The sequence below is a fragment of the Mesoplodon bidens genome, assembly GCF_964165515.1.
Source record: "Mesoplodon bidens genome assembly, chromosome: 15".
NCBI lineage: Eukaryota > Metazoa > Chordata > Mammalia > Artiodactyla > Ziphiidae > Mesoplodon > Mesoplodon bidens.
The window spans coordinates 62,978,149-63,000,401 of record NC_138171.1 but is presented as its reverse complement, the minus strand read 5'-3'; the positions used below and the strand labels follow the sequence as shown (position 1 = coordinate 63,000,401).

The 22,253-nt window shown below is 51.8% G+C and overlaps 2 protein-coding genes across 4 annotated transcripts; both read right to left on the bottom strand.

The window, feature by feature from the left end:
• Nucleotides 1-846: 846 nt before the first annotated feature.
• Nucleotides 847-10,167, bottom strand: ZNF500 (zinc finger protein 500). 3 transcript variants are annotated; one of them, XM_081257672.1, is made up of 7 exons: nt 10,082-10,167; nt 8,904-9,401; nt 7,125-7,308; nt 6,854-6,921; nt 5,748-5,859; nt 3,731-3,844; nt 847-2,718 (listed from the first exon to the last, which is right to left on the bottom strand). In XM_081257672.1, exons 2-7 carry the CDS (start codon nt 9,303-9,305, stop codon nt 2,099-2,101), a joined length of 1,500 nt encoding a protein of 499 aa, XP_081113798.1. In that variant the 5' UTR covers nt 9,306-9,401; nt 10,082-10,167; the 3' UTR covers nt 847-2,098. The 3 variants fall into 3 exon arrangements, with proteins under 3 accessions (XP_081113798.1, XP_081113799.1, XP_081113800.1); XM_081257673.1 differs by having other exon boundaries at nt 5,748-5,856; XM_081257674.1 differs by lacking the exon at nt 3,731-3,844.
• Nucleotides 10,168-13,736: 3,569 nt separating this feature from the next.
• Nucleotides 13,737-14,439, bottom strand: LOC308628744 (dynein light chain Tctex-type 1-like). The gene has a single exon (XM_081256010.1). The coding sequence runs from the start codon at nt 14,416-14,418 to the stop codon at nt 14,065-14,067; it is 354 nt and encodes a 117-aa protein (XP_081112136.1). The 5' UTR covers nt 14,419-14,439; the 3' UTR covers nt 13,737-14,064.
• Nucleotides 14,440-22,253: the final 7,814 nt, after the last annotated feature.

Genomic DNA, 22,253 nt, shown 5'->3' with positions numbered 1-22,253 from the left:
CAGCAGGGTCCTTGGCATTTGGGCACATGTTCCAGCATTTAGCTGGGGTCACCGCTGGCTGCTATGCACCGAGGGTGGGCAAGGGCCTCTTCTCATCCAGTCTGGCACCAGGTAAGACAGGCCCTACCCAGCCTCAGCCAGCCACATGCAGCCAGGATCGGGGCCAGACTCTACTTGATCTGGCCAAGGGGGCCTTACCAGCAGCCCCCATTCCCCACAACGGACATTTGCATTACAAGCCAGATGTGAGACAGCTTCCACCAAGGTCACGGGAGGCCCGGGGGAGGCCTCTCCGGCAGGGACTGTGGCCAGACTACCATCACCTGGGGCCCCCGGATCCTCTCCCCCGGCGCAGGCCCCCCACCCTCCACTCCAGGGTGCACACAGCATGGTCAGGACTCAGCCGCTGGGCAGGCAGTCTGAACATGGCACACAGCCTCCACTGCAGCCACTAGCCCTCAAGAACAAAGGCTATTTTTAAAATTCCATTTCCCCCACTCTCTACCCCTTTTAATGGCAGTAAGTTCACTCAGAATGTTTCCCCAACAGTGACAGAAAATAAACTTAGTTCCAAGTTCAACTCTGTGAATTACTGTCTATCAAGGAAAGCCAGGCGGATGAGGCGGTGGGAGCTCGGACCTGGGTTGAAAGCTGGTCCTGCCACCTGGACAAGGTGCTTCAAGCTCTCGGGTCTCAGTTTCCATCTAGAGCAGGAGAATCATGAAGACCTGTTACAGAACTGTGAGAGAGAATGTCAGGGAACAGGCATTGGATGGGCCCAGCTCGCAGGTGGCAGAAGGCAGCCACCTCCAGCACCAGCCTGGATGTGAGAGGAGTGAGCCTGTGAGGGGCAGGCGGGTGGTGGGTGACACTGGCCTGGCTGGATAGTACATGTCCCACAAGGTTAAAAACCATCCCTAAACTGGGCGGCCCCATTCTCCAGAGAATACACAGGACAGAGCACAGGGGCCAGAAGGACTGACGTCGTTTATTAAGGGAACAGAGAAGAGCAGGTCACACAACCCAGAACCTGGGTTGTGTGGAAAGGTAAAAATATGTCTAGCAATTGGATGGAACATTCCAGAACCCAATGGTTTCAGAGCTGCCCCACAACTTTACTAATGACTAAAGCAAACAAGGCCTCTTACTGCTCCCCTCAGCCACTATGAGACCATGGATGTGAACCGATCAGAGAGGCACATCCACCTCAGAAATTCAAAATGGGGCAACCAAGGCCGGCCTGCGTCCTGGGACACGGCCACTTGGGCCAGAACAAAGGCAGCCCTGGCACTCTACCCTGGGGACTTCCTGATGGGCTGGGGGAGGCTGAAAGATGGGATCTCGGGGAAGCATTCCTGCACCAGCCATCCATCCTATAGAACAGCCATGGCTCTGCGAAGGTGACCCACAACCACTGTGATACTGGAAACCCCCCCCCAACAGGCTACATTTTGAAAGTGCAGCAAGGTTCGGGGGGAAGGCAGGAGACCAAGCCCAGGTAAGGCTGGGGTACGTAAACTGCAAGAGACCACAGCCATTGAGGCTTCCCCCAAAATGGGCCGAAAAGTGTCCCCCCAAATTCATATCCAGAATCTCAAAAGGTGACTTTACCTGGAAATAAGGTCTCTGCAGATGTAATCAGTTAAATCCAATGACTGCATCCTTACAAGAGGAGACAACACATGGAGACACACACAGAAGAGGCTGTGGGGAGGCGGAGGCCGAGTGATGTGGCCACAAGCCCAGGTGCGCCAAGGACAGCTGGCAGCACGAGGCGCCAGGAGCGCCCTGGGACAGATGCTCCATCAGAGCTGCAGGAAGGAGGCAGCCCTGCAGACACCTTGATTTTAGACTCTGGCCTCCTGAACTGTGAGAGAATTCCTGCTGCTGTAAGCGGCCCAGCTGTGGTCCTTTGTGTGGATGCCCCAGACCCTAATACACCTGCAGGGCCCAGCTTCCTCCCTCAGCCTGGGCCCCCCAAATGTCCCACCACGTGTCCTCACGCTGGGGCCTACGGGAGCAAACGGAGTCTGAAGATGCCTGAAGACCAGAGTTTCTGGCTCCGGGACAGAAACGACTCTGGCAGCTTCCCAAATCGTCAGGCTCGGGCCCCGGGGGCATCCTGGAGCCTCTGGGGTCTGTGAAGCGGCTGCTCCCCGCCATGTGTGCGCTGGTGCTTGCGGAGGTCGGTACCCCGGCGGAAGCCCCTGCCACAGGCCGGGCAGGTGTGGGGCTTCTCGCCCGTGTGTGTCCTGCGGTGCGCACTGAAGTGCGAGCTGTTGTTGAAGCGCTTCCCGCACTCGGTGCAGGCGTACGGCCGCTCCCCGGTGTGTGTCCTGCGGTGGATGACCAGGCTGGAGCTCTGGCTGAAGCGCTTCCCGCACTGGGCGCAGGCGTAGGGCTTCTCGCCTGTGTGCACCCGCTGGTGCGTGCTGCAGTTGGAGCGGTCGCCGAAGCGCTTCCCACATACCTGGCACTGGTAGGGTCGCTCCCCAGTGTGCGTGCGCTGGTGCTTGGTCAGGTGGGACGTCTTACTAAAGGCCTTGCCGCACTCGGGACACGTGTGCGGCTTCCGGACCCCAAGGGACTGCCCTCTGTCCGGAGGCTGCTGGGGTCTGGTCAGGCCGGGCCCCTGACCCGGGAGCACTTGGCCCCACCGTGTTCTCACCGACGCGTCCGCCCTGGCATACTCTCCATCCTCAAACTGCCTCCCAAGCCCTGAGACAGAGAAAGCACAGTCGCTGAGGGCTCCACGGCGAGGGGGAGAGGGAGAAGGGGAGGCAGGGTGGGGCAGCCCTTGACCCAGAGAAGTGCCTTCAAATTCCCTTTCCACACCCTCCGCAGGATGCCTCATTCAGAGCCTGATTCCGGGAACTAGAACGATGGCCAGACTCACAAGGCCGTGAGGTGGTACTGTGACAGTCCCATTTAAACATGAGGACACTGAGGCCCACTGACCTGATGGGGCAAGGACAGGCCCTCCCAGTGCCGGGAACTGTCCCTGCCAAGATGCTGTCCACCCCACCCCCCATGCAGCCCCCTCCTGCCTCCACACTGGCTTGTCCAGGAAGCCAAGCATGGGCTCAAGCTCACATCCACCTCATCTGTACAACTGAGACAGGATGGAACCACCTCCCTGGCCTTTGGTAAGAGTTTTTACAAAGGAACTCATTCTGGCAGTTCCTCCAACGGTCACACAGAGTGAGCACGTGACTGAGCAATTCCACCCCAGGTGTAGGCCCGAGAGAGTGAGGGCCGCTGGCTGGTGACACTCAGGGCGTCCTGAGGACCCCATGCCCAGCCTCTCGTGTCTCCCTCGGGACCAGCTTCCCTATGGTGCCTGCATGCAGTGCTATGTCCCAGCTCAAGGTGGTAGGACTCTCTTGCTGCTCGAGCCCCAAACCTTTCTTAAAGCCAACTGTCTCCCCTTGCCTTTCCTTCAGGGCGGGTGAATCTGCCTTTGTAAATGAAGTTTCATGGCCACGCCCACGTCTTTTCATACTGTCTGTGGCTGCTTTTGTGCCAGGACAGCAGAGCTGAGGCATCACCAGGGAGACCATGCGGCCCATAAAACCTGAACTATTTACTATCTGGCCCTTTTCAGAAAAAATCTGCCAACCCTTGCTCTAAGCCCTTGAGCCTGAACTCCACAAACACAGTCGCCGAGGTCTAAGCCCAGGAGAGGGGAGAATCTCATCTGGGACATCCGTCTCCTCCCAGACCCCCTCACCTGAGCCAGCACTGCCAGAGACTTCCCTCAGCCCCGAGGCCACACAAGCTGGGTCCCGCAGGCCTTGCCCTGGCCCATCCTGGGCAGTCAGACAGGGCCCAGGAGCGGGGAGTCCTGCTCATGGGGAAAGAGAAGAGAGGATGTGAGTGTGGCCGGGACAGAACACAGGGCTGCAACAACCTCCTCCTCGTGAGGGCAAAGGGGCATCAGGAGAACCTGCGGGAAAAGCTCCATGCCTCAACAGAGGTGGGAGGCTCTCTACTTCTGTGCAGACTGCTTCCTCAGAGAGAGAGGAAGTGAGGAAAAACAGGGCCCAAGGCTCTCCCCGGCTCTGGGAGGGAAACCAGATGCCCCGAGGAGTCAGAATTTCATCACAACAGAGATGAAGTAGCCAAGAGTTACAACACACAGCAGGACAGAGCACAGAGCAGTGGGACAGCAACAGTGCACACGGCAAGCCAGTATTCGTGGCAATAGAAAGGTTTCATCTTCATTTGTTCTACAGACACTTAGTTTGGAATAAATGAAGATGTAAAAGAAAGTATGTGATCATTAATTTTCTGTGCCAACCTGGTCAGGCTACAGTATTGTTGTTTGGTTAAATACCAGTCAAATTTTTTTTTTTTAATTTATTTTTGGCTGCATTGGGTCTTCGTTGCTGTGAGCGGGCTTTCTCTAGTTGCGGAGAGTGGGGGCTGCTCTTCTTTGCGGTGCGTGGGCTTCTCATTGCGGTGGCTTCTCTTGTTGCAAAGCACGGGCTCTAGAACGCAGGCTCAGTAGTTGTGGCACACGGGCTTAGTTGCTCCGTGGCATGTGGGATCTTCCCAGCCCAGGGCTCAAGCCTGTGTTCCCTGCATTGGCAGGCAGATTCTTAACCACTGCACCACCAGGGAAGCCCTCAATCAATTTTTTATCTTTATTTTTTGACCATGCTGCACGGCTTGTGGGATCTTAGTTTCCTGACCAGGGATCGAACCCATACCCTCAGCAGTGAAAGCACAGAGTCCTAACCATGGGGCCACCAGGAATGCCCTAAATACCAGTCTAGATGTTGCTGTGGAGGTTATTTTGTAGATGTAATTAACATCTACACTCAGGTGACTGTAAGGAGAGCAGATTACCCTCCACGCTGGGGGGGTGGGCCCCACCAAATCAGTTGAAGGCCTTAAGAGAAAACTTGAGGTTTCCTGAAGAAGGAATTCTGCCTCAAGACGGCAGCCTAGAAATCTTGCCTGGTTTCCAGCCAACTGGCTTGCTGTATGGATTTCAGACTTGCTAGCCTCCACAATCGTGAAAGCCAATTCCTTAAAATAAATCTCTCTCTACACACACATATCCTAATGGTTCTTTTCCTCTGGAGAACCCCAACTGATACAAAGCAGGATCTCAACTCCTTTAAAAAACATTTCAGGGAGTGAACACGTGTCAAAAGTGGCAGGATGAGCTGAGAAGGGCCAGTGTGGGGTGGTGAGGAGAGGCCGTAGACAGGCAGGGCCTTGCCAAGAGCAGCTCTGCCCATGGGCGCCAAGGACAGCACAAAGGCTGAACTGACACTGGACAACCGTGTGGGTAAAGGGGCGAAAGAAGGAACTCAGGACAGCTCTGGGCATCTGCCTGGGACGTGGGCAAGCAGCCACACTGCCCCCGCTGCAGATGGGCCACTGATAGGACACTAGCAACCTTGGCAGGGCAGGGCTGCCCAGCGCTAGGACTCACCAGGGAATGCCCCCGACTCACTAAAGCAACCCCTGGGCACAACGCCCACAAGTCCCTATTTTTAATATGCTGCCCGGTGATTCCTCTGGCCACTAAAGTTTGAGACCTGCTGGAGCAGCTCCTGTAGGCCGGGGGAGCCAGGGAAGGTGCTGAGCAGGGAGATGGCCTGGGCCTCGGGTCCTGGAGGCCAGCACATACCACAGCCAGCCTGAGGGAAGCAGCCACCCTCCCTGACACTCACCCATGTCAGAGACACAACCCAGTATCTGACAGACAACGGCCAGGGTCTCCCTGCACATACCCTCATCCTCCTGCAGCATGTCGCAGCTGTGGTCCTGCTGAGCCAGGTCCAAGCACCCCCACTCCTCCTGGGACAGGTACACGGCCACGTCCTCCAACGTCACCGGCACCTGCTGGAACACAGCTCACTCAGAGCCTGGTGGGCTCACCCGTCCCCTCCACTTGTGTGATGATGGCATGTCCTGCTTACCTCCCCCTACTTCCTCCCCTCCCCAACCTTTCCCCTTCCATATGTTGTTATCCACCCCTTCCTGCCAAGCTTGGCTCAGACACAGCTGGATCCTGCTCTTTGGGAGGACACGGTCACCACCAAGCTCTGCCCCAACTGCTGCAGGGCCAGAGACTGTGTGGACAGATGTGCTGTGTGGAACAGCTGTATCTGCTGAGATCTCAGCCACTGGGGCCCATGCTCCTTGAGGACACGAGTTAGCATGCCCTGTCTCAGCTAAAGCCAGCCCCAGGACCCAAATGGGGTGACCTGGGGACTTCAGGATGCCTCTAGGCCAGTGGTTCCCAAATCTAACACCAGACTGACCTGGGAGCACGATTAACAGCCAAGAAAACAATATCCAGAAGAGGCAAATCCACAGAGACAGAAAGACTGGTGACCGCCAGGGGGCTGAGGGAGGGGGAGGGGGGAGTGACTGCTAATGGGTGTGGGGTATTTTGGGGAGGTGATGAAAATGTTCTAAAATTGATTTGATTACGGTGATGACTGCACAACTCTAAATATATTAAACACTGTATACTTTAAATGGGAGAATTGTATGGTAAGTGCATTACATCTCAATAAAGCTGCAATTGAAACAAACATGCAAAGGAGACTCTGCTTCCAGGCCAGGGCTGGGGGAAAAAATCTATTTTTACCCAGATGCCAGAAGATTTTAACATACAGCTGGGTTTGAAGTGACTGCCCTAACTCACCATTGAGACTCCAGGATCCTCCAGGACACACCTAATACTCAGGTGGCATCTGAGAACAGGTAGGACTTCCCAGGAGGTGAAGACCCGCCTTGGAAACCCACAGACCTGACCACGCAAGAAAAGTGTCCCCATAACAAGGGCACGGGTCACATGGGGATGCTGCAGATCAGGAATGCCACTCACCTGGGACCAGGCTGAAAGGAAGGATGTGGCCAGTGCCGCCGTCTCCTGACACTGGGAGGTCACTGGGCCTGGGGAAAGAGCACAGAGTCACCCACCCATGCACATGGCAATGAAGGCTGGACAGGTCCAGCTGCTCCCCATCAACACTCACCCGGCCGGGAGCCTGCCCACCCCACAGGCAAACAGGCCTGACCCCCTGCCACACTCCTTTCCTTTCCCTTCCCTTCCCCAGTGCAGGGCGTCTCTTTCCTCAAGAGGGGCAGCTACTCACCTGTCTTTGGCCAGAGCTGGGGGCCTCTTTTTGGTCTGTGGCTCAGCTGGGCGGGGGGCTGCTGGCTGGAGTGCTGAGCCCCTTCCTCCAGAGACAGCTCTGCTGGCTGAGCCTCCACCTGGCATTTCAAGAACCACTCCCCTGTCCCGTGGGCCAGTGCGTCATCAGGGACTACCTCCAGATCCTGCATACAGATGGAGATCTGCCCACTAGCTCCCAGAAGGTCAGGAGGAAACCCACAGGGTTCCCCATCCCTCCTGTCTCGGGCACCCTGGCCACCCTGTTCCCAGGCTCCGTCTTACCACCAGGCCACCTCGTCGTGTCTGATGGCCTCTGCGACCCTCCAAGCACCTCCCTCCAGCCAGACCCCAGGGAAAAGGCATGTGACCCAGGAAGAGGTCAGGCTCCCAACCTGGGGAAAGGGAGGCCCGCTCCACTCCTGAGACTCTGCAGTCTCTCCCCATCACACTGTGTTGCTGTCACCGTCACACTCCCACCCTTCTTTCCTTAGTGCTCCTGAGAAACCTGGGCCAGAAGGGCCCCAAATCAGGTCTCATTTCGGAAGCCTGAGTTACTGCACTTGCTACATTTTTTGAAATCATCTACAGACCCTCTGGAATCATCCTAATTCCAGTGAAGGTGAATCAGATAAACTTAGTCTCAGAGTTTACTGATGTCTGTAAGAGTACTAGGGACAAGATACATCCCCGGGGAACTGCAACCAGCACCAGGGACCCTGTCTCAGGCTCAAAATTCCACACCTCTGAGAGGAAACGGTCCCCGGAAGATACAGGGTGCCCAGTGACAGAGAAAAGCCATGACGGGAACCCCAAACGCCAAGGCTGGCAGGGTTGAGAAGGGCTCCTGGGTTCTTGTTGGCCACCACGAAGGCAGGATGTGCTTAATGCACTCAACTCACCTTATGGTCAAGGTTTTTGGGGGTTTTTTTTGGGGGGGTGGTTGGGGGGTCTATCCTGCCAGATGCAAAAGAACAGCACAGTGTGGCCAATGACACTGCCACAGGGAGAAAGGTGACCTGCAGAATTTGCCAAATATCTAATCAGGAGGAATTAATCTGACCCAAGCAGGAGAAATCTGTAAGAGACTTCCCACTCCCACTCCCCAGATTTGGTTAGAAGGAATTGAGTTTGCTCTAGAGTGGCACTCTCTGTAGAATGACGGAAGTGTCCCATATCTGCACTGTCCTTGTCCAGGGAGTAGCCACTGGCCATGTGTGATGACTGAGCCTTTGGAATGTGGTCAGTGTGACTTAAGAACTACATTTTAAATTTTATTTAATTTTAATTAAAACAAACACACATGGTTAGTAGCTACTGTATTGAATGGCGTAGCCCCAGAGAGATTGAGGAACACCTGGGGGCTCTAACCAGGGCACCCACCAGCACCTGGTCTTTCTTCCCAGTGCTCCTCCTTCTTTGGGGATCTCTTCAACTCCCAAGGCCCTGCCTTAGGAGGTCTCCAGCCTCTCTCCCATTAAAACCTGTGTCTGGCCTACGTTGGGATGGTGTTAACAAACCAATCCACATAGCTTAGAAAGGGCCGGCGGGGCTATAGTGGTTAATCAAGGGGTGGACACACGTCGGCCAACGTTGAGAAACACTCTGCAGTTGCCTTCTTCAATTCAGTGTCTGGCCAGCCCCAGGTACTCCCAATGACCAAGGCTGGCCACGGCTCCAGAGCCCAAGGAATCTAAAAACATAGACCTCAGCAACAGGGCCCCGTTTTCTCACCTCAGGGCTAAAATGCCCCCCACCTCACCCGCTGCCTTTGTTTCCTGGGCTCCCGCTGCAGCCCTTCCACGAGGACCACGGCCTCCTCACCGCTCTCTGGCTGCTGCTCCCGCACCCGGGCCTGGATCTCCCCTGGAAGCACCGTCAGGAACTGCTCCAGCACCAGCAGCTCCAGGATCTGCTCCTTGGTGCGCAGCTCAGGCCGCAGCCAGCGGCAGCAGAGCTCCCAGAGGCGGCTCAGGGCCTCCCGAGGTCCGGCCACCTCCTGGTAGCAGAAAAGCCGGAAGAGCTGGCGGAAGGTCTCAGGGCTAGGGTCTTCAATCTCCAGGGAGGGCTCCTCTTCCCAGCAGCAGTCCTCTTCCACCTTCACGATCAGGATCTCGTCCTGCTCCAGGGGTGGCGAGTGCTGGAAGCCGGGAGAGGTCGCCATTGCTCCCGGTGAGCCTTGTTCCTTCTCTGGCCTGGAGCTCACACCTGTCTCTCCCTATACCTCTGGCCAGACACTGGGGAGTATGTTTTCAGGGCTCTGTGGAGAGACAATAAAGTCATGTAGGGTGCAGCACTGGGGCTGGATAAGCGTCTGCAACCCATAAGCCCCTGCCCTGGCCCCAAGGCCAACTTGCCCTCACTGGCAGAAAGAAACGGTTAAAGTAAATCAAACTGTCTTTGCTACTAACCCTCTAATTCCCAGGAGAGGTACTTAATCTCTGGGCCTCAGTTCCTCATGGGAAAGAGATGGTGAAAGAAGAGATGGCGACACCACCTACACACAGGTTGCTGAGAGGACTAAACGGGACGTTTGAAAATAATTTTAGCACAGTGCCTGGAACGCGGTCAGAGTTCTAGAAACGCTGGGTTTTCAATATTACAGCTGGCCATTTTTGGATGAGGTCCGTTTGGAAATACGATGAGAATCAGAGCCCCCTCTGCCCAGGAGGACGCAGATTCTGTCCCAATCTGACCCCCGATTTCGGGCTTCGGGAGCCTGAAGCCCATCCGCGGGCCGCACCGAATGGACGGTCACCAAGGCCTCTCCAACTCCAGGGTCTTGTGAGGGTCAGGATTCCCCGGCTGGGCTACTTTCCCGTCTCGTCCCCTCATCTGGAGGGAGAGCGGTGACCGAGGTCGGGCACAAACTAGGCTGCGGCGGGCGAGGGCCGCGGACAGAAGCTCGAGCTGGGACCCTGCGCCCGCGCCCACACTCACCGGCAGCGCTGAGACCCGTGGGGGGGCTCGGGGCAGGCCCGGAGCGGCGGGTTGGAACGGGAGCGCGACAGCGGGCGTGGAGGACTCGGCGGGCCAGAAGCGAGGACCAAAATCCTTAGCTCGCAGACCCGGACAGTCGGCGACGACCACTGGCTGAGCCGGCGTCGAGCTGGAAAACGAGGCGGCGTGAGCGTCCCACGGGAAGCATTGTGGGTAATGTAGTCCTCGCACCTTTGGCCGGCTGCGGAGAGTGAGAATGGGTCTGGGTAGGCGGGTCCACGGGAGCCATTGTGGGTAACTACTCACATTGTGGGTCCTCGTACTACTGGTTGAACCGACTGTCAGGCATAGAAACGAGATACGTAGCGAGTCCGCGAGATGCACTGTGGGTAACGTAGTCATCCCCTGGCTGAGCCGCGGCCTCGGGTAGATGGGTCCCGGGAGGCGTTGCAGGAGAAGGGCGTTCCTCCAACTTCAGTGCGCATGCGCGAGGCTCCGCAGTTTCTGGGCCATTCTCTGTGCTTCTCTTCCATCCACCCTCCCAGGCCTGAGGAACTCCACGGTGGAGGGGACCCTAGAAATTTACTTTTTTACACACATAGTACTATGTATATGCCAGGCTCTGTTCTAAGCGATTTGCAATTATTAAATCAGTTCATCTTTGAAACAAAGGGGGTACTATTATCTCTATTTTATAGGTGAGGAAACCGAGGTGCAGAGAGGTTCAATGACCTGCCCAAGGTCACAAACACCCAGTAAGTGCAGAACTGGGGCGAGGTTGGAACCCAGGTGTCTGTCTTGGTCCAACTCCTTAATTTTAGAGACTGGAAAATGAAGACTCACAAAGTTCTTGCTGGGTGCATCTTTGTTATCAATTGCTTATTTCTTCATTTGTTAATTTGATCAACAAATATGTATTTATTGGGCTCTGCTTTGTGCCAAGCAGGCACGATGAGCAGGAGGTGAACTGGACAGTCAGTCCTTGGTGTCCCTGTAGAGCCTGGGGGAGGGAGGTGTAGGCAGGTAGGTCTGAGTAGGAAGAGGGTCATGGTGAGAGCTGTGTGCCTAGCAGTGAGCTCCATAAACATCATCACTGACTAACAACCAGACAACCCTTGAGTTTTTCAGCTTTGGCATCCTCAGGCCTAGTGCCTCAATCAACCCTCCCACCAGCTTCTTTCTTTCCTTCCATTTCTACTCTCCATTCTCTCTCGCGTTCCACTTTTCCCCCTATATCCAATATCCAGTTTTTCTTGTGAGCACACAGGCAGAACAAGAAACTGGGCTGCCCACCACTGATTTCTGGAGACACCCACACACACACCCCCGGTGGAAGGCAGGACCTTTTTAAGGGAAGACGCCAGATTTCAGGACAGCCTTGTGGTGGGGCTTGAGGAAAGGCAGGACCACATATGCCTCATTTTCGCCTTATAATCTTGGGCTGCTGTGCAATGCTGTGAAATCTCTCCTTGGAACCTGCGTTTTGGGTCCGTTATTAAATTTTAGACAGACAAGAGGATACATCAATTAACGGGTCAGGAGAGCTGGGATCTTAGAGGGAACCAAGGTGCGGAGCCATTCAGAGCACTGGCAATCAAGCCAAACACAAGAAGCCTGCCATTCCATTGGCCTCAGGAGGAGGGCGTGGAAAGGGGTAATTTGAAGAAGTCACAGATGGGTATGTAGTGGGGGAGGGAGAAGAGAGATAGACAAAAGTGGAAGAGGGAAAAGGAGGAAAACAGAAGCGACACTTTTGGCGCCATCTGGAGGGGCAGACAGGTGTGGGGACAACAGCGTTTTCCAAGCTGCCGCACAACTTCCTGTTTCTAACTGCCTCCTGGTTAGCGGTGGGGCCCTGGCCTTGCATCTCTCATCATCTCCTCGGGGCCAGATATACACAAGTTAGCAAGTCCATGAAGTGACCAAGGCCTGACTAACGTAGTCCTGGCCCTCTCCTCTCTGGGCAGTTTTCAGTGAGTGGAGCCAACAGAGATTTAAAGGTTAAACTTCTACTTTGCCCAGGATTTCTTTCTTAATTCTATCTTGAGGGGGACACAGACATTCAGTCCATAACCAGCATACACCAGGATGAATTTGGGCCTACCCTGACATACACCCAAACCAGTGCTTCAGATCCACCACTTACTAACTGGGTAAGCCTTACCTTTGCCTCGTCTTTAAAATGGGGAGTCGTAGCTCCAACTTCTGAGAGCTGACAGACAGGCTTCGATGACATTATGTTTGTAAAGGACCTATGATGATGTCTAGCACGTAACAGATGCTCCATAAACATCAGCTCATGACCTGTAACCACACTGGGATGAAGTCTGCAGGCCTCAAGATTTGTGGATCTTGGATGCCTGGGCCCGTGGAGTTCCTGTAAGAGGTCCACAACTCATTCAGGTGCCAAGCATTGTTTACAGTATGAATTAAAAGTATTTACAGTTATATATATATATATATATATATATATATATATATATATATATATATAATCACATGCCACTGTTTATTCTTATAAATGTAGCTTGTTTTAATAGAGTTTATGGAGTTTACAAAACAGTTCGAGTTAAAATGGCAGTCTTACACTCACAGAAGTTGGCAAACAACTGAGAGGCACACTGAAGACAGAGGGGAAGATCATCTCCAGGCTGATGGTACATAATCCATAATCACGTAATGGGTGTTGGTTCAGCTCACAGTTACTCTTATGACTTAATTATGGCTGGGAAGAGATGGTCTACCATCAAGCACTTTACAAGTGTGAGTCATCATTGGTAGCAATTTCCCAAGGTCCAAATGACTGAGAACCAACAATTCAGTACAAGTCAAACAGTTTAGCTAATTCGACTAAATTATCTAGAAGAGTCATCAGAGAGCTTCGGTTTTCAAAACCTGATATGTAATGATAATGTAATGCAAATTAAGGGAAGCAGATGGGCAATACCACAAGTGTTTTTTACACTTTTTCTAAGGCGTTTTCGAGCTAACAATAAAAGCTAATGTTTTTTAAGTACTTCTAGGTCCATGGTGCTTGTGTTTTTACTGCTACTTAAATCCTCCCAATGACTATTGTGTAGATATCATTATGATGCACATTTGATGCAGATGAGTAAACTGAGGCTCAGAGAGGGGCAGAGCCCTGCCCAAGGCCACACAGTTAAGAAAGTGGAAGAGCCAAGACAGGCTTGGGCAAGTACGCCCCAGAGCCTGCTGCTCAGACCACTCCCCTAAAGGCAAACTTGAATGTCAGCCAGGTAATCAGAGCTCTGTCTTGGAGTAAATATCCAAACTGTATCTCAGAAGACTCTGGTCCTGTCCCAAGATTCTCCTTTGAGGTGGCCAACCAGGGCCCCACTGGTTTTCTCGGCACACTAGGCAGATCTGCTTGGCATATAGTAGATGCTCAGTAAATATTTGCTGAACGACTGAATAAATAATGGGGTGTAATTTGTTCTTCAGACACTGAACTCTGTTGCCCAAACTTATCACAAACTTGATTCCGACAATAATATAAATGGGGGTTAATAGTACCTATTTCCCAGAGGATACTTACTCCAATTAAATGACACAGCACATATACTTTGCTCTAGGGTGAAACATAAGAGCACTCAGTAAACAGTAGTCGTTTTGTTATTCTTTTTTTTTTATGGAAAATTAGTGTATTTGAATCATTTCAGAGAGTAGAGAAAGTTTCACACTAGCAGATTTCGGCTTTTAGCACCTTTGAAAAGAAACATTCAAAGTTAAGACAAGTGGCAGGACAGACTCCTGACTACCTTCAGTGATGATTCCTCTGACTTAGGGTGTGCAGGTCACAGAACAGTGTGGTTATTTGGGTTTTTTCTCTACATTTTGAGAGTGCCACAAAAACACACTTAAAGAGAGTGAGACAGGTGATCACTGACTAGATGGCTGGTGGTTAGAAGATGGAAGAGAAATGTTGGGACAAAAGGAGAAAGATCACAGGCTGGACGAGGCGGTCAAATGGACAGCCCGAAGGAGCTGACAATGCAGTACATGGTCTTGTTCTCCCATCGCACAGTGCAGCTCCCATCAGTAGAGCTGTCCCAGGAGTAGGAACTTGCCGTGTGCAATTCCACTCCATTCTTCTGCATGATTACACAGGTCACAATGTATTTAAATGGTTTCCCCAGCTTGGTGAGTTGGCTTAAACTTTGCTCCACTACGTTTGTGGTCCACTGATTCACTTTGCTGTGCTGATAGGCGTTGCCACCGATGGCACTTTCTATGAAGTGAGCAACATTTCCTTTTACAATGTTGCTCACTTTATCTACAACAAAAGCAGTCTCCTCGGTAGCCTGGAAGTCTTCCATCTTTCCTTCAGCGCCTCGCCTCCGCCTCCCTCTGCTATTATTTTCATCAACAGAAAGGATGAAGGATAAGAGGGCTTGCTGTGCAATGCTGTGAAATCTCTCCTTGGAGTCTGGTTGTGTTTTGGTTCCATTATTAAATTTTAGACAAGAGGATCCATCAATTAACAGGGAGGCAGGAGATAGCCATTGTTTGTACCTCGAACCACCCAGCATTTGAAACTTGATCTGTCTTTTCCCTGCAGCCAGCAAGTTAAATGAGAAGTAGATGGGTAGGACTTCCCTGGTGGCACAGTGGTTAAGAATCCGCCTGCCTATGCAGGGGACACAGGTTCAATTCCCTGGTCCTGGAAGATCCCACATGCCTCAGAGCAACCAAGCCCGTGTGCCACAACTACTGAGCCCATGTGCTGCAACTACTGAAGCCCATGCACCTAGAGCCCATGCTCCTCAACAAGAGAAGCCACCACAATGAGAAGCCTGCGCACCGCAATGAAGAGTAGACCCTGCTCGCCACAACTAGAGAAAGCCCACGTGCAGCAACGAAGACCCAACACGGCCAAAAAATAAATAAATAAATCTTCAAAAAAAAAAAAAGGAAGCAGATGGGTAAGAACGGGCGTGCAAAATATGATGATTCCTTTGAGGGAGTGCTGCCTGTAGGATGAAGGCATCATGGAGAAAGGCTGGAGTGTGGAGGAAGAAGGGGAATCAAGGCCCACCAGGCATGCTCAGAAATCCTTACCCGTGGGGATGACGTATGCTAAACGCCCCTGCTCGCGGTCGGCCCAGATGTGGCTCAGAATAGGGTGAAGATTCACACCCTTCTCTTGGAAAAAACACAGTGTCAGAGTCTGCTCAGGCTGCCGTAACAGAATATCACAAACTGGGCACTTAACCAACAGACATTTATTTCTCACGCTTCTGGAGGCAGGAAGTCCAAGGTCAAGGTGCCAGCAGATTTGGTTCCTGGTGAAGACTGTCTTCCTGGCTCATAGATGGTGTCTTCTCTGTCCTCACTTGGTGGAAAGAGACAGTGATGCCTTTCTTCCTTTAATCTTAGTTAACTCCTATAGACCCTGTCTCCAGATATAGTCACGTTGGGGGTTAGGGCTTCAACATGAGTTCTGGAGGGACACAGTTCAGTCCATAGCACACAGCCAGACCCACAAACACCACCAGTCCCTGGAACGGCAAAAGATTCCCCTCAGACCACCACCCACACCTGCTCAAACACCCACAAGGGCCGGTGGGGGGGAGGCAAGACTGGGCTTTCGACACAGACATGCATTTGTGCACCAAACATTCTGGAATATTCTTGTTTTCCGCAAAGACATGGGCTCTCTCCCGTTTTTCTTAAAACACGTGTCCCTCTTGGTCTTTCTTCTCTATTACCGTGTGTGAGAGTGATGTGAATGTGGGGAATTTCTCTCTACAAGAGACACAACAGTGCCGTTGTGACAGGTGGAGCAGGTGCAAGGCCTCAGTGTCAAGGCCATGGGAAGCAGTGGGGGATGCAGACCCCACACTGCCTGCCAATCTGATCACTCCCCAGAAGCCAGATATCTGGATGTTTAGGTGAAAATTCCCAGTTTTGAATGTAGACTCAAAGTGGGTTTAAATCTCGTGTGACATAAACCAAACCCACCAACACGTTTCTGGGCTGTGTCTGGCACAAACAAGGATGTACAGGCAGATCTCGTTTGATCGCACTTCACTTTATTGAGCTTTGCAGATATTGCATTTTTTACACATTGAAGGTTTGTGGCCACCCTGCATTGTCAGATGATGGTTAGCATATTTTAGCAATAAAGTATTTTTTAAATTAAGGTATGTACATTTTTTTAGACATAATGCTATTGCACACTCAACAGACTACAGTATAATGTAAATCTAACTTTTATATGCACTGGGAAACCAAAAATTCACGTGACTCACTTTATTGTGATATTCTCTTTTTTGCAGTGGTCTGGGACCAAACTGGCAATATCTCCAAGGTATGCCTGTATACATAGACAAAAAATGATGCAGGTGGTAATAGTGCCATGAAGAAAAACACACCAGTGGAGGGGAAAGAGCAATACAGTTGCTCTTTTGGGTAGAAAATATCTAGACAAAGGACCATTCATTCACCTGGGCTCCATCTCAGGAAGGGAAGCCAGCATATCCTTGGCTTCAACACTTTCTCCAAAGGCTTTCTTAAAAGGGGAGGAGGCCAGAGCTAAGAAAAGAGAAATAGAGGTAAAATGTCCAACTTCCTCCAAGAAATCTGCTGTGGGCTGAAGCCAACCACACAGAGGAGAGCCAGCCTGTGAGAGAAAGAGACAGACACACAGAGAGAGGCACAGCTGAGGAATGGGCTTCTTTCACCACTTTTAAAGAAAAAAATTATTCATGGCACTTGTTAGGGACCACTGAGGTTACTGAGTCCAAGCTTGTACTGCTTGTTGAACAACAGGCCAATAAATCAAGAGACGAGTTGTTGGGGCAAGGAACAGCGACTTTATTCAGAAAGCTGGCAGACTGAGAAGATGGTGGACTCGTGTCCCAAAGAACCATCTTGCCTGAGTTAGAATTCAGACTTCTTTTATACTAAAAGGAGAGGGAGTAAAGTCAAAATTTCCTGGTTTGGGCTAGCCTCCAGAGGGGATGTGTTAATTTCTTTCAGTCATTCACAGGTGGGTCTGGTGAGGAATGTTTCCTGTGAGCTAAACAAAGGTATTTTTTAGCTTAATGCTCATTACCTGGGAGGCAGGGTTCCTAGAGATGGGCCATTATGGATAATTTAAGCTTATAGGTGTCATCCCTTTAGTTATTAACCTGTAATAGAATACAAAGGTTCTTGCCTGTTACACTGCAGTGGGATTTTGCAGTGGAGAGAGATGAGGTTCATCTCTGAATACAATAAGGAAAGGTGGGAACTTATAGCCAAGGTGCAGGGCTCGGGGGAGGCATTGGAAAATTAACAAAAGGAAGCATCAGGGTAAGAGGGGTTTCTTGCTGAAGGAAGGCCAGGGTGATCAGACATCAATCACCTGGGGAATGTGAGAGGATAAGGAACCCAACTAGGGTGGGGGCAGGTGGTTCTGACTAAACTGGCTACAAATGAACAATGCAGAGATGATGAACATGGAAGCCCAAAAGTCAGGGCCTAGTTGAGAAGAGAGTTCAAAGGAGCCTGAATAGAGTCTGGTCGAGAAAAGAATCTTTGCCACCACTTCCAGGGTAACCCGGCTCCCTATCCCTGACAGAGAAGAGTGCTCTGGAGAAGCAGGAAGTGCCCTTTGGGGGTTCCAAAGGCAGAAATTGTCCACAATAAGACTGCAAAAGAGAGGCCAAGTGCCTTTGCCTACCCTCTGCCTGGGAGATAAAGGACTCCCATGTCAAGGCCTAGTCCTCCCTCCTCAAAACCCCAACAACTTCTAACCCCAATTCCTTGTCCTGCCTTCTTCTTCCTGATACAATAATAATGGCCACCAATTTCTGATCACCAGGCAATAGCATTCACACTCCGTTTGTTCTTAATTTAGTAACGCCAGAGGTACTGTATCTCTACAGGTTAAAAAAAAAACAACCCTCAATCTCTGAGAGTTTTAGGTATTGAACCCACGGGGGATCATATGGCTAGGAAGTGACAGCAATGGGGTCGGAACACAATTTTTTTTTTTTTTTTTTTGCGGTACGCGGGCCTCTCACTGCTGTGGCCTCTCCCGTTGCGGAGCACAGGCTCCGGACGCGCAGGCTCAGCGGCCATGGCTCACGGGCCCAGCCCCTCTGCAGCATGTGGGATCTTCCCAGACCAGGGATCAAACCCGTGTCCCCTGCAATGGCAGACGGATTCTTAACCACTGCGCCACCAGGGAAGTCACTGGAACACAAATTCTTGATTCCAGAACTACAGCTCCTAAGTCCTGGGTTAATCCACTTTAGCCAGTAATAATATCGCAGACATCCTAAGGCCTGACCCAGTCGGCTACACTTGACTCTCTCCCTGTCCTTTTGGTTAAACTCGCTCTGTAGCGCGCCCGGTGACGTCACAGCGAAAAGAGGCCGGGAAGGGAAGGCAGTCCTTATTCGAGTCCCGCCTCTGCCCCAAAGGCTGCGGCCGCACGCAAGTCACCTCCCTTCCCAGAGTTTCAACCTCCGCGCCCGGGAAGGAGCCCCAGCGCACAACAAAGGGGAGCAGCGGAGCACCGCACTCATTAAGCGCACAATGAAGGACAGCCTCCGCCGCGCAGGGACCGAGACCAAGAACGTACCCACCGCCGCGGTATCGCGCGTCTTTCCCAAAGCCTCGCGCGAGGACTGTGCCCGCCGGAAGCGGAAGTCGCGGGCGCCGGAATCTGGGAGCGGCCGGACTACTTTCCCAGCGTGTCGCGCGCCGCACCTGACTGGCAGATACCCAAAGGACTCGTTGGGGCGGGGCCGGGTGACGTTGCTTTGAGGGTCTCCCCTGGAGGTGGCCTTGCGAGGGGCTGGGGAGAAGGGGCATTAGCCTTTGGGTGCGACTTTGTCGTTGCCGAGGCCACGGGCCAGTCCCTTGCGTGCTCTTAGCCTCAGTTTCCACAGTGTGAATGGGGGACGTTAAGTCGTTCAAAATCCTTTCATCCGTTCATGCATTTTATATATATATATATATATATAATTTTTTTTTTTTTTTTGCGGTACGCGGGCCTCTCACTGTTGTGGCCTCTCCCGTTGCGGAGCACAGGCTCCGGACGCGCAGGCTCAGCGGCCATGGCTCACGGGCCAGACGCTCCGCGGCATGTGGAATCCTCCCGGACCGGGGCACGAACCCGTGTCCCCTGCATCGGCAGGCGGAGTCTCAACCACTGCGCCACCAGGGAAGCCCCATACATATATTTTTTAAAGCCACATATGAGCGATCACATCTGCCAGCTTTGCTAGGTGCTGGGGTTTCGGCGGCGGTGGTGAACAAGTGCTTTCTTTCATGGAACTTACATTCTGCAAAGAGAGGCATACAGCGGACAAATAATTGCACAAATAATTGTTTAGTCACCTCTTTGGTGAATGCTGCCAAACGGATAGAGAAGAGGGGACCTGTCCCTCTTAGGATGGACGTGACAGTTGAGCAGAGGAAGGAAGGTATCTTAGACTTAGCCTGGGGAATGGGGGAAGAGGGGTCCACACAGAAGGAACCGCAGGTGTGAAGGTCCTGAGGCCCAAGAGATTGGGGTGCATTTGCGGGACAGAAAGGAGACCATTGTGGCCCCGGTGCAGGGGGCCAAGCTTGGGAGATGAGGCTGGAGAGGTGAGACCAAGCAGGAGGGCCTGGGTGGCTCCTGTGAGGATTGAGGGTTATATCCTAAGAGCAAGGGGAAACCAACAGAGTTTGGGGTTTTAAGCAGGATAGTGTCCTGACAGGAGAGGAACCTTTGTGGAGTACAGCTCTAAAGGAGACCAGAGGGGAGCAGTGAGAGCAGCTGGAAGCTCCTGGGGCCCGAAGTTGAGGTAATACTAGTGATGGTGGTAGTCATAGAAGGAGGGATCTGACCCAGATTCCTAAAGCGGAAGCCACAGGGCCTGGGGCTGATTCGGTTGGGGTGAAGGAGGGAGAAGGTAAGAATAACAGTTTAGTAAAATGAGGATAGTAACACCTGGGATAGGCGCTGTTGTGATTTAAATAGGCAATATAATGCCTGACACACAATAAAGGCTTAATATATGCTAATTTTGTAAATAATAAAGACTGCCTCTCTGTTCAGAGCAGTGTTCTTTGTAATGATAAAACCTAAAAACAATTTCAATGTCGATCAACAGAATGATGGAGGGATAAATCTCACAGAGATTGTTTTTTAATATTTATTTATTTATTTATTTGTGTGCATTGGGTCTTAGTTGCGGCACACGGGATCTTTGTTGCCGCGTGCAAGATCTTCGTTGCAGCATGCGGGATCTTTAGTGAACCCATGTTCCCTGCACTGGCAGGCGGATTCTTCAGCACTGCGCCACCAGGGAAGCCCCTAATGTGCTTTTTTAACAGCAGCAGCAACAACAACAAAATAGCCATTATTGGGAATTTGCATTCTTGAAATATTGAAACCTAGCAAATATTCTCATAAATAATTTTAAATAACTGCAGTACTGATTTTTAAGCAGGCATTATTGGTTGTATACTGTTCTTATTTTAATTTTTTAAAATTTCTCTTCACCATCTAAGATGTTATACTTGCAGTATAACATGGCTACGGTAACGTGCACAAATCTGAAGGGTATGGCTCAAAGAATCTTACAAAGCTGTACACCTGTGTAACCTCGCCCAGATCAAAATATAGGTCATTTTCAATTCTTTGAAGGCTCCTTCATGCCCCTCCCCAGTCGGCACTCCCAGCCCTTGCCCAAAAGCACAAATCTGATTTACATCACCTTCGACTGATTTTTCCTGTCCTTGAACTCTGTAAAAGGGCATCCACAGGGTGCATTCTCTTTGCTTGCTGGCTTCTTTCACTCTCCATTAGGTCTGTGAAACTCACCCATGCTGTTGTGTTTATCAGTAGTAGGTTCATTTTTATTGCCCAGGAGCGGTCCATTGTGTGACTCTACCATAGCTTATCCACTCTCCTGCCACCCAACATTTGCAGTTTCCAGTTATAGGCTATCATGAATTAAGCTGCTATGAACATTCTCGTCCGTGAAATCGGGGGAATATCTTATTATACCAGGTACATGGGAATTCATTTTGTGATTCCCCATTTTTAAAAATGCCCACTATTGTTAATATGATGACTGTATCATTATGACATGAACCTGATTAGTGTACCACATAAAAGAAACCATCGTCCCCCGCCGTGCCTACAAAACGGAACAAAACAATAAGTAAAATGGCTCCTTATGGGACCTGGGCATCTATGAACAGGCTTGTCTTCACACACCCTGAAGTAGAAGTTGGCGATGCTGTCCCTGTTTTCCAAAGGAGGAAGTGGATTCTGGGATGTCAGGTGACTTGTCTAAAGTCCTAAAGTCCTGCAGTTAAAAAGCGGCAGAGCTGGATTTGTAATCCGTGCTTGCTGGGCCTGGGGAATCCCAAGATGTGTCAGCTGAGGCCTTCACCCTCACCCAGCTGACCCAGGTCAGGAAATGCAGAAGAAATCTGTGCACGGCCGTTACTGGGTACACGCTGAGTCTGTGCCAAGCATGGGCTGCAGCATCACTGTGGGCGTGGCAAGAGCTTCCAGAACTGGAGGTAAAGTCATCAGCAGAGAGGACCAACTGTCCTTGGAATACCGCCCCACCCCCCAGAAAAAGATTGCCCCAGTGACCAGGAGCGTGCAGGCCGGCAGCTGGGATACCACTGCTGCTCCCCATGGTCACTTACTGAATGCTCAACGCCTGCTTGCGCCCTAGGGGAGCTTGGGTGTACAATGTGGGCTTCCGTGAAGTCCATTTCTTTTCGAGGGTTCCAGAGAGTCCTGGGAAGTGCTCACACACCCTGTGGGCACAGCCTCTGCCCTGTACCCGTGGTCTCTGCTCTTCCTGTCGTCTCTGAGAGCTGTTTCTCCAGGGGTGGCAGGCACATTCCCTGAATCACTCCGTTTTGTCCACACAACAACACTGTGGGAGTGATAGTATCACCCCAGTTTTATAGATGAGGAAACTGAGGCCCACAAGAGTAAGTGACTTGCCCAAGGTCACATCACACAGGGTCAGTGGCAGGGCAAGGATTTTCACATCAGCTTCGCCAGACTCCAAAGTTGGAGTTGTTTTCTCACCACTCTGGTCTGCCAGGGTGGAGCAAAAGGGAAGGCAGGAGTGAGGGGCACAGTTTGGGGAAGATGGCAAAGATGAGTTTTTAAGTGTTTACGACACCCCGTGCAGGA